The sequence below is a fragment of the Portunus trituberculatus genome, chromosome 43 (assembly GCF_017591435.1).
Source record: "Portunus trituberculatus isolate SZX2019 chromosome 43, ASM1759143v1, whole genome shotgun sequence".
Taxonomy (NCBI): domain Eukaryota; kingdom Metazoa; phylum Arthropoda; class Malacostraca; order Decapoda; family Portunidae; genus Portunus; species Portunus trituberculatus.
The window spans coordinates 25,906,690-25,924,816 of record NC_059297.1 but is presented as its reverse complement, the minus strand read 5'-3'; the positions used below and the strand labels follow the sequence as shown (position 1 = coordinate 25,924,816).

The 18,127-nt window shown below is 36.0% G+C and overlaps 1 protein-coding gene across 6 annotated transcripts in view; it reads left to right on the top strand.

Annotated features, from left to right (window-relative positions):
- Positions 1 to 18,127, top strand: part of LOC123518470 (RNA-binding protein Nova-1-like) — a 43,089-nt gene that overhangs the window by 20,804 nt on the left and 4,158 nt on the right. For 3 of the 6 annotated variants that reach the window (XR_006678806.1, XM_045279313.1, XM_045279312.1), the window contains exons 4-6: positions 1,472 to 1,652; positions 11,228 to 11,443; positions 16,197 to 16,940. Coding sequence is in view for 5 of the 6 variants with exons in the window: in XM_045279313.1 (XP_045135248.1) it covers positions 1,472 to 1,652; positions 11,228 to 11,443; positions 16,197 to 16,940 (1,141 nt within the window). In the remaining variant the exon portion in view is untranslated. Of the gene's footprint in view, positions 1 to 1,471; positions 1,653 to 11,227; positions 11,444 to 16,196 lie in introns of all 6 variants that reach the window. The other 3 variants (XM_045279310.1, XM_045279309.1, XM_045279311.1) reach the window with 2 other exon arrangements.

Sequence of the window (18,127 nt, the reverse complement as noted above, 5' to 3'; positions counted from 1 at the left end):
TTAGGCTATGGCTGCATCAGCAGGAAGACTTATTCATTTATCACATCATATCTTTTTTAAACAATGAATTATACTCCGTGTTATAGAATGCCTGTTATAGATAATCATTTTTGGTTGAATAGCATTGTGTGTCAGAAATGGTTGATGCATCTTTGAGAAATGAATGATATGTGCCTGATAAATGTATGTCTCTTATGTCTTGGGCTTTTCCCTCCTTAAAGTTTTAGGATCAGCTTGAACCGAGACCATGTGGAGTAATAGAATCATGAATATCACTTAGGATTAAAGTAACATAATTGAAATGATAGTCTACTTACTCATGTTATTGTATTTTGGCTATTTTTCAGTCGTAAAGAGTCAGGGAAAGAAATTTCTTCATATCTGGAAACTGCGTATCCAAAAGGGTCTTGGCTGGTTTAATCCAGATACATAAGCATTTACTGTACTGGTACTGGGAGGGTGGGAAAGTTGGAGAGCTTGACATACATATCACATACTGATACTCCCTCTCAAGCTTATCATATTGTCAGCTGCTGCTCTTCTGGAGTCATTTGCACACATGATTTCTTGCACAATTATGTATTTCATTAGACTGCCATGCAAAGCTCTTAGAATAATAATTATCAACACTCCCTATTATTCACCACAGATAAACATATTATCCAAATGGTAGTCACTCAAAGTCCTTGCCCTGCATCATCACAAAGTTTTGCCATCCTCATAACATTCTAAATTAAGTCATTCTATTACTTTGTTCATTCTTTCATTCACTGTTAGTTTCCCATTATCATATCTTCTTAAATATTTCATTTTCAAGTTTATTCCTGCCTTGTCAGTAATCTGCAAACTAAAGCAGACCTACAAATATGTAGGATTCTTCATATTGCATTAAAGATCTCAATATAGTTTTTTTTTTTTTTTTTTTTTTTTTTTTTTTGTCTTGAGATTCTCCATACGATGGTTTACCTAAACATTCTTCCTGTATTTACATGCCACAGCTTTATAACTTTTCCTGGGTATTTTAAGAAGGCCTTAAGCTCATGCAGACTGATAGTATCTATTTCTCAAGAAGACATACTTTGTCACATATGGTGTTCAGTCTTGATTAACTGCTCTGTACTCTTCCAGTCCTCCACATAACTTGCTTGTTTACTCTCGCCAGTACTAAATATCCAGTCAGGAATATCAAAGAAGTCTCTAAGAAGTAATTAAATCAAGGTACCACTGTATTTTCTAGTGATTTATTCTTTGTTTTTTTATTTGTTTTTTATATATACAATTATTTGTCATAGTGGTTTAGACAATGATTTATGCTTTTCTAAGTATTAAGTGAACTTTATTCTTAAATCTGTATATGTTTGGCTAAGCTTTTTATGTTGCTGTATTGTGACTTACATGTATGATTATTTTCTTTGCTTTTATGAGAAAAGCAAAATGTTTCCATTAAGTACAATTCATCTACCTTCATCAGATTTCAAGAAGTGCTCATTCCCTGCAGGTGAAGATTTTGGTCCCCAATAGCACTGCAGGCATGATCATTGGTAAGGGTGGCACTTACATCAAGCAGATAAAAGAAGAAAGTGGAGCTTATGTTCAGATCTCCCAAAAGGCCAAAGATCAGTCATTGGCAGAACGTTGTATTACTGTCATATGTAAGTTTGGGTGTCTTTATACAAACTGAATTTGATAGTATGCTCTCATCAAACAGACTAAGGGAAGATATTAGATCTCCTTTGTAGATGACATTTATTGAATATACAATATATATATATATATATATATATATATATATATATATATATATATATATATATATATATATATATGTGTGTGTGTGTGTGTGCGTGCGTGCGTGCGTGCCTAACATAATAATATAGATTTATTCTTGGCTTTGCATCATATAAACTTTTTTTTTTTCTTAATTATAATTACATGGCTTTGCATGAAGGGTTTTAATAATTGAGTTTTTGATTAGCATTTTATTGTTAGCAGGAAGTTTCCAAAAGATCTGAAACTTTTGTTGGCCTCTAAATCCTGTGTTTTACTGTGCTGTGATGCATGGTGAATTGCTAACTCTCATGCAACTTGTGATGCTGTAGTCTTTTGAGATTTGAGTAAGTGGTAAACCAGAATGAAGTAATGATTTGTTAGGTGTCTTAGTAAAGCTAAGGATCATAAAATAAGTGAACAAGGCTGGTAGATAGTTATTTATATACATGGTTCTATATAACCAGTTGCATGAACATTTTCAGTTTCTATGTCACTCCATGATGTTCTTGCAGTTTTATTATGTTGATGTACCTTAAAAGCATATGAAAGAAAATCAATGGGAAGTACTTTTACACATTATAGCTTTATTTTTGCATTTGTGTATACGTAAATGCTCATATTGAGTCTCTCTCTCTCTCTCTCTCTCTCTCTCTCTCTCTCTCTCTCTCTCTCTCTCTCTCTCTCTCTCTCTCTCTCTCTCTCTCTCTCTCTCTCTCTCTCTCCATTATTCATTGAATAGTAATGGCAAAATTCCAATTCAGTTTTACTTTGTATAAGCTAGTGTTTTCATTTTAGTCTTGGACTAGTTCACCATGCATTTTAGATTGAATAGTTACATTTCATCCATGTCATTGTATTGCACTAGGTAAGTACATATTCTGTGAATCCTAATGATATTTCAGAATAGTGAATATATTCATACATATATTCTTGGCTTAAAGTATGTTTCAGGTCATAAATTTACTTGTATATGCAGTGCTGCACTTGAACACAGTGCCATATTGAGAAAATCAAGTTGTCCATATTACATGAACTATGGTTCCGTCTGTACTCAGTGCTGGCAGACTGCAAATGAGGCATGAGAAGAGCGGAGCTCCCATCTATCGGCTAGCTGCGTAACTTCCCAGCGCAGTTTGAAATTGCGTCTGGCGCTCAGTTTGAAAATGCGGTTGGGCCAAATCGCGTATAAGCAAACCGACTGCGCAAATTGAATTAAGTATAATATTTTTTCGGTCGCGTTATAACAAAAACACGTAAATCAAACGTGCGTAAATCGAGTTACCTTTATATATAAACAAACACGCACACACACACTGGAACCTTGAATAGTTTAGTTCAGTAATCATATTCACTTTATTCAGTCTTCACATATGCTATCCTTTCAAGAACAAATCCCTTGCATAATTTGAGACATCTTTGTATATGCATTCTAAACACTTTCTTAAGAGGTATATGTATGTACAAACTAAACACCATACAAGGTAACTGAAAATTGATGGCCATGAAACAGGTTAAGAGTTTTTAATTGATAATAATTTGAAGTTATGAAACAAATTTCATTATATTTTTGCACTTTAAAATAACATAACTAAACATCAAAGTCATACAGCTTAAAAATAGTGTCCTTAATTAGAATGGCCACTTATATGAATACAACAGAAGTCCTTTATTTTGCCATTTCTGGAACTAGACAGTTGCCAAAACATTGAATATGCTGAAAGAATAGATGTGAATTTCATCAGTTATATTAGCATTGAATAAATGAGAACAAGGACAACTATTTACTCATTTATTTGCAGAAAACACAACAAATGTCATTAAGACATGTACAGTTGACCCTTGAAGTTGGACATAATTTGTTCCAATAGGCTGTTTCATGTCCGAAATGTTCCAAGTGCGAAACTGTTTTTCCCATAGGAAATTATGTAGAAAATTTTAATTTGTTACACAACTGCAAGTTTTTATCCAAATAAGTAAAAATTGAACTATGTAAAATTTATATTATCTAACTTTTGGTGGTGAACTTCATGACATAGATGAGGGTGTGGGAGGGCAAGGGAGGCTGAAACTTATTGTTTGAAAGGGGAGTCCCCTTCCATAAGAACATCTGGTAAATTGATGAATATTTCAGAAATTTTGTTTTTGAATTTTTTTCTCCCCTGGTGCTGGGACTATAAATTATCGATTTCTCTCTCTCTCTCTCTCTCTCTCTCTCTCTCTCTCTCTCTCTCTCTCTCTCTCTCTCTCTCTCTCTCTCTCTCTCTCTCTCTCTCTCTCTCTCTCTCTCTCTCTCTCTCTCTCTCTCTCTCTCTCCCCTGGAAGCCATTTTTAAATGTATCGTGTTGTTGTGTCATAGCCTGACTCATGCTAAAAAAATGTATCTCAATGCTTGTATCTATACTTGTATCTTACAGGCATAAATTGATGAGAACTATAATCAGAAACTTCAAGAGGAGAGATGTAGCAGCCAGGACAACAAGAAACAAACACAGCTGTGGCCTTTAAGTCTGCCACAGGCATGACTCCCTTAACTCCCCTCCTCTACCCTCACCTCACACCAGACACCACCCTATAAACTCACACTTATCCATCCTCCATCTCTATAAACACACTGCTATGATCTCCACATACACTTTTTTCCTGACTATCTTTATAAGCACAACTTTTTAATTATTATCATCATCATCATCATCAATGTTGGCCCTCGCTGACTCATACTAAAAGGGGGAAAGGTTAGTCCGACAAAGAGGAATGTCTGACTCAAATTCCATCGCCCCCAAAAAAAAAAAAAAAAAAGCAGGCAGTTTAACTCAGACTTCAGAGGAGCGATGCAAGATTTATTTTGGGATTATTGTCTCTTTCTTCCTTCCTTCAGACCCTAAATTACCACATGGTGTAGTTTATTTTTTGATAATTAAATACCCTTCCCATCATGAGGCCATTTTTAAATGTCTTGTGCAGTTGCATCATAGTATGACTCACACCCTAAAAAATTATGTATCAATGCTTGTGGCTATGCAAAAAATTTTGCATGAATATTTTTCTCTTGATAAATTTGAGCCTTTGGTGTGTTTCTCTCTCACTCAGTGACTCAGTACGTGGCCAGGCATCAAGAGGGATCATGTGTCATTTAGCTCAAATTTTTCAGAAATGATTATCTCCTTACAGGCATAAATTTGATCAGTCTGCTCTTCAGCCACTGGTAGTCTTTCATGCACAAAGACAGAAGGGAAAGACAATGGGCACAATAGACTTGTTCACTTACCCTTTTAATTTGTGCGATCGTTAATACATCTCTTCTTCCCTCCTCAGTGTTGTACTTTATTCATATATTTCAAGTTGACATCAAAAACATTTTCATTTACACCACTCACACCATTGTACCCACAATTCCTGTATTCAGAATGGGACTAATTTGCAAAAGTGCTTACACATCATTTTCCAAAATGTTGGATACTGAAAGATGGGACTTTTGCTGCATACATAAGAACATGAGAAGAGGAAATCTGCAAGAGGCTGTCAGGCCTGCACGTGGTAGTTTCTGTATGAGAAGAGTTACCTAATTCCATCTGTTATCCATAAATATATCTAATCTTCTTTTAAGTCTACACTAATTTGGAAGAATGTAGCCAGTAAAAGTAACCGTAAAATTAACTTGAACATTTAATAAAATTTAAAATTAATACTGATTTTAAACAGTAAGCTACAAATTGATATTTGCAGTTTTGTTTTATATATTATATGATGTTTACAAAATAGAAATATGTTCTTTATGATAGGCTTAGTGGTACATCAGGTGTTCATTATATGTGAGGGTTATGTTCTGCAAAATGCTCACATAATGTGAAACTGGTGTACAGCAATGGTGTAGCCATACAGAATGGGATGCTTGTAATGCCCTGTTTAACTCATATCTCTGTAAGGATTCATTGCAGCAAAAGAACCCATAAGCCTTTTTTTTTTTTTTTTTTTTTTTTTTTTTTTTTTTTCCTCTATAACTTTGGTCTCAAAGAAATTTTCCTGTATCTGAAGGATATGCAGTTTTGTCTCAGTAGAGGGAGAAGGGAATGATTCTTGCATCTGCCAGCAGTTACATGAGTATTAAATATGAATAGATGAGTTAAATTCTGTTGATTTTGTTGGGGAGACACCCAAAGTCTACAAAATAATCTGATAATTAGCTATCTAAGGATTAACCTTAGGATCAGAGAAAGGAAAAGATTAATTATTATTGGCAAGGAAAGTGCAGAAAAAATTTGCACCTACCCTCTAGTGCAAGTTGGCTATCATACCTCATGAACCAGTTGCACTAGTACTGCTATTCTCATAAAATAATATTTGGTATATTTACTTTAGTTACATGTGAGCAAATAGAAATGGAGGGACATGCTGATAACCATTTCCTTGCATGTGGATGTGTGGATGACAGAAATGTGAATGATTGTTTAATTTCTGGTAGAATATTAGGGCATTGGTTGAGTACGGGAATTCCCCGTGAGCTGCGTTGCCATGTCTCCGCTTCACCAGTTACTGTCTTAACACTTCAATGGAAAGGATAGGCCTTCCTTCCCATCTCTCTCTCTCTCTCTCTCTCTCTCTCTCTCTCTCTCTCTCTCTCTCTCTCTCTCTCTCTCTCTCTGTGTGTGTGTGATTGATTTAGAATAATTCTGAAAGATTTTATTATTTATTTGTTCATATTTAATTTTTTCCCACAACACCTTTAGAGGTAAAAATTAAGGCATGTTTTATTGTAATAATAATAATTATGATAAGTTATTTCATTATTATTATTATTATTATTAAAGAGGTTTGTCCTTTTCTGCAGAGTGCAACAATAGGACCTCTATTGGCTTTCTTTTCTAAGAAATACATACTTATTGACATTTCTCTTGATTGTCTAGAACACTGGAATGCTTGGGCATTGCTTCCATCATGGGAAAGAGATCAAGGGTGACAGCCAGCAAGGGAATGATGCCTGAGAGACTGACCACCCTTCTCTCTAACCTGAGGGGCCTGACCCTACCAATAAGCACTTAAGCTGCTTCGACATATATTGCAACTCCATAGAATTGTGTTGTCCAATGTGATATTTATGTAAAACACAGGCTATTATCCTAAGCCATTCATAACAATGTATGGTTTGGTAGGTTAAATCATCCATACCTAATACTTTAATTTCATTTAAAAATTTAAAAATCTGACATATCAAAAAGAAACTAATATGGCAGTGTAGCTAATTGTACTCACCCAACGGATAAACGTTCTTCTGTGAATGAAATGACCATGGGATTCCATGTACCTCCATTTCTGTTATTGCAAGTGCACTGAGTCTACCAATATAATAGGATGTATGTCTCTTAGAAAAGCATGTGTGTGTGTGGTCAGAATGCTTTGAAATAATGAAGCAATTCTTGGGTTTCTGCAACTATCCCTCATTTACTTCTTTTTTTTTTTTTTGGAACAGGTTGAATGTAGGCACACTTCCAGCAAGAATACAAAGTAGATATTTATAGACAGTTGAGAGTTTGACTAAGCAAGGTGTAAGCTTGGAGGCACGTTTTCTGAGAAGAATGATGGGAAGGACCCTATCAGATCCATAAGACTTCCAATGGTTTAGGCCAGCAGGGGTATAGAAAACATCTCTGTAAAGGATCTTAATGGGTAACATGAAGTAGTCAGAGGGTCGAAGAGAGGAAAGAACAAATTCTGAATCATGCAAGGTAGAAGTTTTAGCAATGGTTTGTGAAAGGTTCATTTTTTTAAAATAGATGAGATGGCAATGGTGCCATCAGGTTTCAATAAAGGAAGGAAAGGTGAAGAAGCAAAGTTATTAGAGATGTTTTTAGCTAGATGCCAGAAGTCATAAAGGGAGTTAAAGATTTTTACACTTATTACAGGAGTCTGGTTAGTTGGAGAATAGACTTGGCATGATTACAGACTGAAATACAATGCAGATGAGATTAATGTAAGGGAAGGCTAAGTACTTTTTGTTGGTCACCTCATGTATAGCATGAAAACAGGCTGTACTAAACCAAGGTCCGGAAAGTTTAGATAGAAAGAATGAGGAATATACTCCATCTCAGGTCCCCAAATTAGCAGAGGCAAAACACCAGAGGCACCTCCATTTTGGAGGATCCTGAGGAGGGATTGGAGCGATAGGACAAGATACAAATACAAGAGTATAAGGGAAAGATCTTGATAGAAAGATAGGGTGACAGCATAAGTAGAAGAATTAGAAATTAGAATTAGGTCAAGAATCTTGTGCATATCTCCAAGGTGGTGCAGAACACTATTAAGGTGTTACACAAGTTGCTCTAGTCTAGGCCATGGCAAATAGCAAAGTTCTAGAAAGCAAAGGCTAGTTCACCAGAATGGTCAGTGAAGGGAGAGGAAAGTCAAAGTTGATGGTGAACATTGAAATCTCTGAGAATGGAGATTCTTGCAGAAGGGAATACAGTAAGCTCCCGCACTTGGTGAATCTCAGCTTGGCGAAATTCACTTTTGGTGGTAAGGTGGCCACAGACCACCGAGTGCACGCTTGGCAATTTGAATTCAAACTTGCGGTCCCCTGGTGGCTGCACAGTGAATCACATGGCTCCCTGGTGACGTCAGACCTCTCTCTTAACATATCAGAATATATCAGTGATTTACCGTCAACATGGCCTCTACCAGCACAGCCGGTGGTATTGGTGGGGGTAAGGACAATGGTGGTGGCAGCAAGGACGAAGTGGGCGAGGGAAATGGGTGGAAAAACGGGAGTTACAGCCTTTATATCATGTCTTATTAGCTTTATTTATTGTTTATAGGTCTGTTTTGCACATGTGTTCTAATATGCGAAAGCAAAAGATTTTATTTCAGCTCGAAAGATGGTATTTTAGGGATCAAAAGAGGGACTTTGGCAATGACCAAAGACTGATTGAGGTATTTTTAAGCAATTTATGTGGTATAAAGAACTCATACTGGGCAAAATTTGCATTTGGTGGTAGTTTCGCCAGACTAATTAATTCGCCAAGTGCGGGGGCTTATTGTAGAGCCTGATTGTGCTCCATTTTGGAAGTTAGGTGATGAAAGAATCTCTTATGTGAGAGGAGTTAGGTGAGAAGTATACAGCACATCAATTTAGTTTGAGAGTGACTCTGTGCTAGTAGCCAGATGGTATAAAGTTCAGAAGATTGAAGAGAGTGGGCATGAGAGCAGATTGAGTTATTGCAAATGAAATGCAATATCTAGTTTTGGATTGAAAGTGAAAACAGAGAAAGTAGGAAACAAAAAAGCGGTTACTTTCATTTGCCTAGGACACTTGTGTTTCAGTGAGGAAAAGGAGATGAGGTTTTGTAGAAGAGATGTGGTGTTCTACAGATTGAAAATTAGATCATGAATATTCCAGAAATTAAATAAAGGGTGTTGTCAAAACACTTAATGTCATCCAGAAGAGTGGAGGAATGAGAAATAGTTAAGGTTTTTATTTTTACAATTTTTGTCAGTTTTTTCAGTATGAGTCAACAAAACAGTGGAACATATGATAGTGGAAAAGGTTGTAGCCAATTATAGGTGAGGAAAATTGGTATAGGAGACTAAAAGAAGAGGATGGTATAGTGGTACAGTGGAACCATGTGTGCTTTGGGGTCCGTAGAGTCTCAAGCGCATGGGTTCAAATCCTGTCCATGGTCTGAGTGTAGCTTGGGCTTCTTCACTCGGAGCAACGGTTTCCTAGCGGGTGGGCTTTGAGATAGGAGGTACCCTCCAAAAAAGTATCCCTTTTAGCCCATAAATTCCCATGAAAAGCCCACATCGTATAAAAAAAAAAAATAAATAAAAAAAAAAATTATTGTTAAATGCATGAATAAAGTTCTTGGCACAGGGTTTGGAATAAAGGAAGGCTAACTACAGAAAACTGACATTTAAATGGAAGGTGAATGAATTTTAAAGCAAATATAAAGCTTAACAGGTTACAAGAAGACTTTTGTTTACATCAATGTAATAACACAAAGCTCATTGCTCTATAGTTTTCCCCTTTTTTATGTTGTGTTTGAATGATCTTAGTTGTCTCCAATCATGCATGTGGAGGGAAAGTAGAAAAGAGGAAGAAGATGAATTTGACAGTAACATAGAAGCTAGAATTGCTAAAAAAAAAAAAATAATAAATAAAAAATGAAAAAAATGGTGTGTGTGCAGTGGGTGTGTGAGGAATATAGTGTAAAAAATGTTTCAGGTATTCAAAGCAAAATCTAAACTTACAGAATGCTGTGTGTAGGTATTTTACACAGAGATTGGTTAGTGTCCTTGATCCAAAATACAGTACTGTATTGTTCCTTTGTCTTTAGTAGGTAATTCTTAATATTACCTTCTACTAATGGAACTTAACCTTAGAGTCAGTACCTATGAATAATCTGCTCTATCAGACTGATCTCTCTGTTTTAGTCTGTTGTAATATTAATCAATGTTGATTTGTTTTAATGCAACACCATCAATGTAGTGTAAAATATGCAAATAACAAAAGGATTTTTTTTATTTATGGGAACAAATTGATAATTTTCCCTTTTATTTCTTCTGGGAAAAAATTGTATGTTATAAGTCCAAGGATCTGGAATGAATTAAGGATATATACTGAGTTACCACTGTATATATATATATATATATATATATATATATATATATATATATATATATATATATATATATATATATATATATATTCATATTTAAGTTAAGTTATGGTAGATATATATTTTTATGAACTACATAGCTTGATTGTAGATTATTAATCTGTGAATTATGTACAGATGAACTCCATCAGACCTCATCTAAACTAAAACAGAGAAATGAAACCCACTAATGAGATGAATTGTTTGTTAGTTAGAATATGATTCAAATTATGCCTTGATGTAAACTGTATTGTAAGGACTTGCTAATATTGCTGTGAGGGTTACAACTATCTGTCACTGTAAAACTTATTGTATTTAAGCAAAGCCTGAGATAATGCTAGGATTCTTGTTTAAGTGGTCTGTATGAAAGTTTTCTTGCTATCAGAAAGTGAATTAACAACCACTAAGATATAATAGAAATTCTAGAACCAATAAATTAAGTGTTGAAAATGCTAAAGTTGTCAAGCATGTGACCTAATGCTGGTTAATTATTTCTCATTTATGGACAGATTATCTGATTTTATGGCATGGTATAATGAATGGCATTTTATTTTACACAATTTTTTGTTTGCATGCTTTCTTTTATGAATTGTAAATCTTAGGATGTGGCAAATTATGTGATGAAGTTTACTAGGACATCTTTAACTCTAAGCAGTTTGTCATATTACGTTTGATGAGAGCTTACTATTTCGTTTTATGAAATTTGAATATCTTGAAATGAAGAATATGTAGAAAGTTATTGACATACCTACTTTGGAAATTTTAAGCATGAAATACTAAGATAATAACCCTTCATCTTAATCCTTCTTCAGCAAATGATGTAGAAAATAGCAAGAATGCCTGCCTGATGATTCTGGCAAAGATAGTGGAGGACCCTCAGAGTGGCACCTGCCTCAATGTAAGCTATGCTGACATCACAGGTCCAGTGGCTAATCCTAACCCCACTGGTTCTCCTTTCGCCAATTCTCCAGGCGGTCAAAATATACAGAATGGAAGTTTGGGATCCATGAATAATCCACTGTCTGCAGGTTTGTGGTGATATTTTAGTTTTAATGATGAATTTTCCTCATTTTGAAAACTCAGTTATGCTATGTAAGTAGTCATCATTTAGGTTTGCTTGGATATTTTTAACCCCTTCCCGGCAGGGCAGATGAGAGAACTACCAAATAAAAAATTGTCTATATATAGACTTTACCGACTTTCATCCATACATATATATATAGTTTACCCGCAAATGGGTGCTCCTGATTGACATCTATATATATATATATATATATATATATATATATATATATATATATATATATATATATATATATATATATATATATATATATATATATATATATATATATATATATATATATATATATATATATATATATATATATATATATATATATATATATATATATATATATATATATATATATATATATATATATATATATATATATATATATATATATATATATATATATATATATATATATATATATATATATATATATATATATATATATATATATATATATATATATATATATATATATATATATATATACAGTAAAAGCTCAATTAGTCGGACCCCAAATACTCGGATTTCGTACATACCCGGACAAATTTGGCCAAAAACATTTTTTTTATATCTAAAATTCATAAAATAACGAAGGAATTTATACATAATTGTTAAGTATAACATCTTGTTTTCACGTAAAACACATTATAAAACCATAAAACAAAGTATAGGAAACGTAAAACAGCCAAAATAATTTTTTGAAATGATATTTTTTTTATGGGGAAGCGTAAAAAAGACGCCACAACTCGCTCTTGAGTTCGGACGTTGGTTTGTTTACATCCAGTCATCCACTCGCGCCATAACACTCGGTGGCTCCTGCAATCTCTACTGGAATTCGTCTTAGAAAGTGATGATAATAGGGAAAGCACCCAATATAAGAAAGCAGGGTTAGAAAGAAAATGAGTGCAGTATGGGATATATATATATATATATATATATATATATATATATATATATATATATATATATATATATATATATATATATATATAGACGATCCAACAAAAGTCCAGTTTTCGAAACGTCTATATATAGATCCTTCACCGGGAAGGGGTTAATCTATAAACTGCACAGAAGGGTTCTGGCAGCCATAACTGTGGCAAGAAATTACTGGCATAAAGAGAAAGTTTTCAGAAATAATTTTAACTTTTTTAAAACAAAAGATTGCATGGATAATTATAGGAGCCAAATACTATTTACATTAGTTTAGGCATGGTGGTGTAGTGAAATGGCACAATTTGTCACTTGGAGGCAGTTGGTAGTGGAGCAGGTGTTTCAGTGAGCTGGTAGAGAGGTGTTGTGGTGGTAAGGGAGCTGATGAACAGATAGTTATTGTGGTGTAGGGGAGGATGTCTAGATAAAGCACTTAACACATAATAAATGGTTTGATACTTATAATTTATGACTATGCATTTTTATCTGTACAGTAGGCTACACTAATTATATGTAGCCTAACATGAAGTAAAAAAATTTTCTACTGTAGTGGCAAAATACAAGCATTTATTTGTTATTAGGTAGGGAGCATGGCTCTCCTTAGATGCCAAATGTCATTTCAAAGGCAGACGCAAGCTTGTGTGTGACGACCAGCGTTGACAAAGTTGATGGGAAAAGTTGACAGAAAAGTGCTAGTGTGATGCTGCCTCAAGCGACACACAGGGTAGTGTCGGTTTACATTTCCGCCTGGCGGGTTTGTGGCAAATTTGGGGGGGTGGCTCGCGAGATATGAATGTCGAATTGGCGAGTCAGTCGGTCGAACCTTGAGGATTGGGTATTAATTAACCCCTTCCTCGGCAGAAACAAGTATACTCGTTTTCACTAAATGTTCTGTTTTCAGTCGTCGATGAGTATACTCGTCTAAAACTTGACCTTCAAAAACCAGCTACAGACGTATATATTCGTTTTCACTAAATGTTCCATTTTCAGTCGTCGACGAGTATACTTGTCTAAAACTTGACCTTCAAAAGCCAGCTACAGACGTATATACTCATCGATTCTGAGCCTTTCTAAGCCATTCTACGTGTGAAACGAGTATTCTCGTCAAATCGTACGCCTGGCAGAGGTGACAGGGTGGAGCGGTGGGATTTCAAGGACGCTCTTACTAGACTTGCTCCAGCAACCACTGTCGTCGCATGGGTGTTGTTTTCATCCACATTACCATTCATTTTTTTGTACCCTTTTCAAATAATTTACACCCCAAATGTCTAGTTCTGAGGAAGATAGCGAATATGAACCTTCCCTCAGAATCTTGAATATTTCTGATGACACTGCCAGTTCATCAGACAATGAATATTTCTCATCAAGTGAGGAGGATGAGGGAGGTGAGGGGGAGAGCTTGGAGTTTATAGGAAGACGAGTTAACTCGTATATGTCTACAAAGGCATTTTCAAAATAACAAGTTAACCACAAAAATGGGGAAAAATAGTAATTACAAGCTGTTTTCATAATCAGCATGAAAAATACTATACAGAACCAAAATAAAATAATTAGTCTGAAAAAGAAAAGTTTTCAACTAAAAAATTGTTGGGTTAACTGAGTTCAAATTGGCTATAATTCAAACTATGAACTGTTGAGTCACAAGGATCCCCTGTATTCCATGATTTTGGGATCAATGGATAAACTATTATAAGGTAAAATTTTGAAGTTATTGATGGAAAAAAGGTAATCTAGTTCCAGTGAGTGTTCATGGATTGCAGAGTCTCGAATGGTGTGAAATATGGTGACGTGTTCGAACAGATATACCTTTATGTTCAGGAAACCAGAGGATTAGATTCCTTCCAATTTCACCAGTGTACCGAGATTTACATCTCAGCTATTCAAACTAATATATAATATTAGAGGCGAGTAGTGGAAAGGTATGATCTTTGAAAGGGAAGAAAGATTTTAGAGTGAAGGGGTTAGAGAAAATTAACTTGAACTAAATATTAGATTAGTGTGTTTTCAGTAGGTTATCAAGATTTTTGCAAATTTTTATAAATCTCAAGTGACCATAGTAAGGTAGTTTTAGTGTGTTGTGACTTTGTCAGCTTGTGTGGGTTGTTGGAAAGTTGGAAAGTTCTTATAGTACTAAGACTGAATTCAAGAATGCCATTTCTAAGGGCAAGGCTGGGTGTTCCACATCAGTTAGGAAGTTGAAGATGCTGTCGATGGCAGACAAAACGGTTGCTGTATAGGGCCATGAGAGAGATGTGAGCAGTTTTGTACCATGTGTGTTTGTGTGTGTGTCTATATGTGTTTGTGCACCTTGTATTTAGTACATAATATCTATGCAATGCATTACAGAGACCATTTCAGCTGATAGTGGTAACAGGCATGCTAAGGCCAGGAGCACATGACCGACTTTGTGGCACCACATCATGGCAGGTTTTCAAGCGACTGTCTTGACTGAGCCATACCACAAAGTTTCCCATGTGTATGGGCACACACCACTGTGGTACATCCGTGCCAATTGAGGCTTCAGTTCTTAGAGAATCCATCTCTCTGTTGCCTGACACGAAGATGTCGCACATCTCCTGCCATGCCTTGGGTTTGGCAATTTTATAGCTGTGGTCCCATATTGTTGGCTGATCTTCAGTCTTAATAATGAATCAATTTATATTGAGTGTAGCCATGGTATTGGTATATATGATATAGCTGTCATGTGTCCATCGCTCAGCCACAGTCATTCGTGTGAGTGGGTCCTTGACACAAAGTCGTGCCACGCTGTGGTTGGGACGAGTGACAGCTCGCCACAGTAGCTTGCTATAGATGCTCATTTGCGTGGACCACTTCTAAAGTATGGAAACTGATGGAGAGTCACATCCCCACCATGATGTGGTGCCACAAGGTCACTTGTGATCTCCTGGCCTAAGTGTGGGAAAAGAAAAATTGCTAGGATAACTCAGATTGGCCTTTTCCTCAGTTATGTGGGGTTACTCTATATATTTACACAGTGGTACCTTGGCATACATCTACTTTGGAATTAGTCCAACTTGCTTTATTTTATGTCCTGTTTGTATATAAAAATCTTTGCTTTGTATACAACCTTTGTTTGGGATAATTTACATGAGCAGCATTACCAGGTCTTTGAAAGTTTCATTCACTCATTTTGTTTCACATTTACAGTATTTGACAGCATATAAGACAAGCCTTTTTTCATTAAAAATGGTTAGGAAAATAAAGTGCCTTCATTGTATCCAAATGTCAGGTCTTCTGTAGATTTAATTTTTTAATTTCCTTCTATACACCCAATAATTTACATCACCATATTATAGGCAAGGGTGTTATATTATTTTTTCAATCATGATTTGATCGATGTTGAAAATGATGTATCAAGTATGTTGATGACATCTTGGCAGCTGTGTGTTGTATTCTTTGCTTTGCCTCAATGAATAGGCCTCTACTTGTGTTTTATTATTGTAATTATGTAGGATATTTTTACTATTGTGACTATTAGTGGAATGAAATATCCTTATAAAAATAAATTGTCATTTAGTATTGAAGCCCATTCCCTGAGCAACTCCACTCCATGATGGGAACCTCTGGGATTTAGGTGTCATGAGATGTCTTGAAAAGTTAATATAGTATAGTATTTTATGACAAGAGAAGATAATGTTTTTAGTGCCAGAGGATATTTTGAATCTTGACCTTTATGCAGTTATCACAGTATCCAGGAAGCGTTAATTTCATATATTTACTTTATAATGATTTTCATTTTTCTTTTTCAGTGAGTGGATTAGGAAACCTTCTTGGTGGTGGAGTGAATCTGACTCTAAATCTGAGCTCTGCCTATCCTAATGGTGGTGCTGGAAACCCTGTGGTCACCGCCCAGCTTCTGGAGCATGTGAGATCTATCCTTCGTAGTTCAGGGTTTGCTGACCAGTCTAATGCTGAAGTGTGTCAGGCCATCAACACACTAATCAACTATGGCATTATTGGGCTTGGGTTGGGGCTGGGCAACCCATCTGGTCACCAGGGAGGACATGGTGGTCAGGGAGGCCAAGGCCAAGGCAGTATGGGAAACAACCCAATGCTGCCCAATATGAACAATTCGAACAATCCAAATGATTCTTACCATGGATCATCAATGAGCAATGGAAATAATGGCCCTTTTGGGCCCATAGGCACCACAGTAGCTTCAGGCCTTAACCTGGGACAGGGGTTGGGGGGTCCAACCTCTCCTCAACGTCAAGTGGACCGTTTCAGCTCAGAACCTCCCTTTGACCCTTTCCGACGGCAGTCCTCAGAAATGGGAGGTAGTCTGCCCCTGAACAGCAACTCCTTTGGGCTTGGCACTCCTTTGAGGAAGAGCCCCTCCCCTGGAGAACTTCCTCCAGGAGCACCAGATGGTAGCAAGAAGGTGGAGGTGGAAGTTGGGGAGCACATTGTTGGCGCCATTTTGGGTCCTGGAGGAAAGTCTCTGGTGGAGATCCAGCATATCTCCGGCACCACAATCCAAATCTCCAAGAAGGGTAACTATGCTCCTGGTACTCGTAACCGCATTGTCACCATCACAGGTCTACCTTCAGGCATCTCAACAGCGCAGTTTCTCATTGAACAACGCATCTCAGAGGAAGAGGGCAAACGTGCCCGCCAAAATGCTATCATGGGGGTCATGCCTTAGGACATATGCTCATTCTCCATCACACACATACTTGATTCTACCCTTTTAGGGGCTTGAAAATACTTGCATACACCATTATATCTCTCCTCCTTTTTAAATTTCTGTAACTGATGTTGATGTTTGAGTATTTTATATAAACATGAACATTTCAAGCTCCATCATCATAGATTTCAGAGGTGCTTTTCAGTGTTCAGTGTGGGGGGATCAGCATCATTACTTTTTTTTTTCTTTTTTTCTCCCAAGGCACCTTTATTTTCAGCCTAGGTCACAGAAGCTCACTGTTCATAGCATCAAAATTTTTGTGTTCAAATTTCACCTAATTCATTATGCATATTCACTACAGACTTCATAATTGGCCAAGCTCTACTCCTTAGATTTCCCCAGTCACCAACTACTGTTGTTTAGAAGACTCATTTTTGTTTAGGAGCAACTGTAAGTATTCTCCATTGTTCAGATTGTTAGCTATTGATTTGTTCAACTTAATATTCTGTTAAGTTTTATTAATTTACCTCAGTATGTAAAGGTTCCTGGTGAAGTGAACCTTCAAGTGGGTGTTGTCTGGGGCTGCAGCATCCTTCACAGGTGGAGGACAGGCTTTCCTACAACTGCCCCTCTCCCCTTGTGCTATTTTTGCCAGATTTTCATAACCAGATCTGCAAAACTATATGCTGCTCAGTTGTACTATATTTGATGTATTTTTTAAGTGGATTTATTTTATGTGTGAAAGATTGATTTTTCTGTACAATAACTGAAGTAATTAATATACTTTAAAAGATTTAATTTAACAAAGATTTAAAGCAGATCTGGCCATGAACACATCACATCCATCTCTCTTCTCTTCAGTCAGAGAACATCCTACATGGTTATTCATATCGAAAGATATGAATGTTTGGCATCTTTGACTCATGTTGAGTTTTTGTATGCTGCTGCTGTCAGGATATCTGCTTAGACAACTATACTGGGGAAGTCTCATTTTATTAAGGAAAATGTGAGGTCCTAATTCTGAAGTAATTAGCATTTCATGTCCCTCTTGGA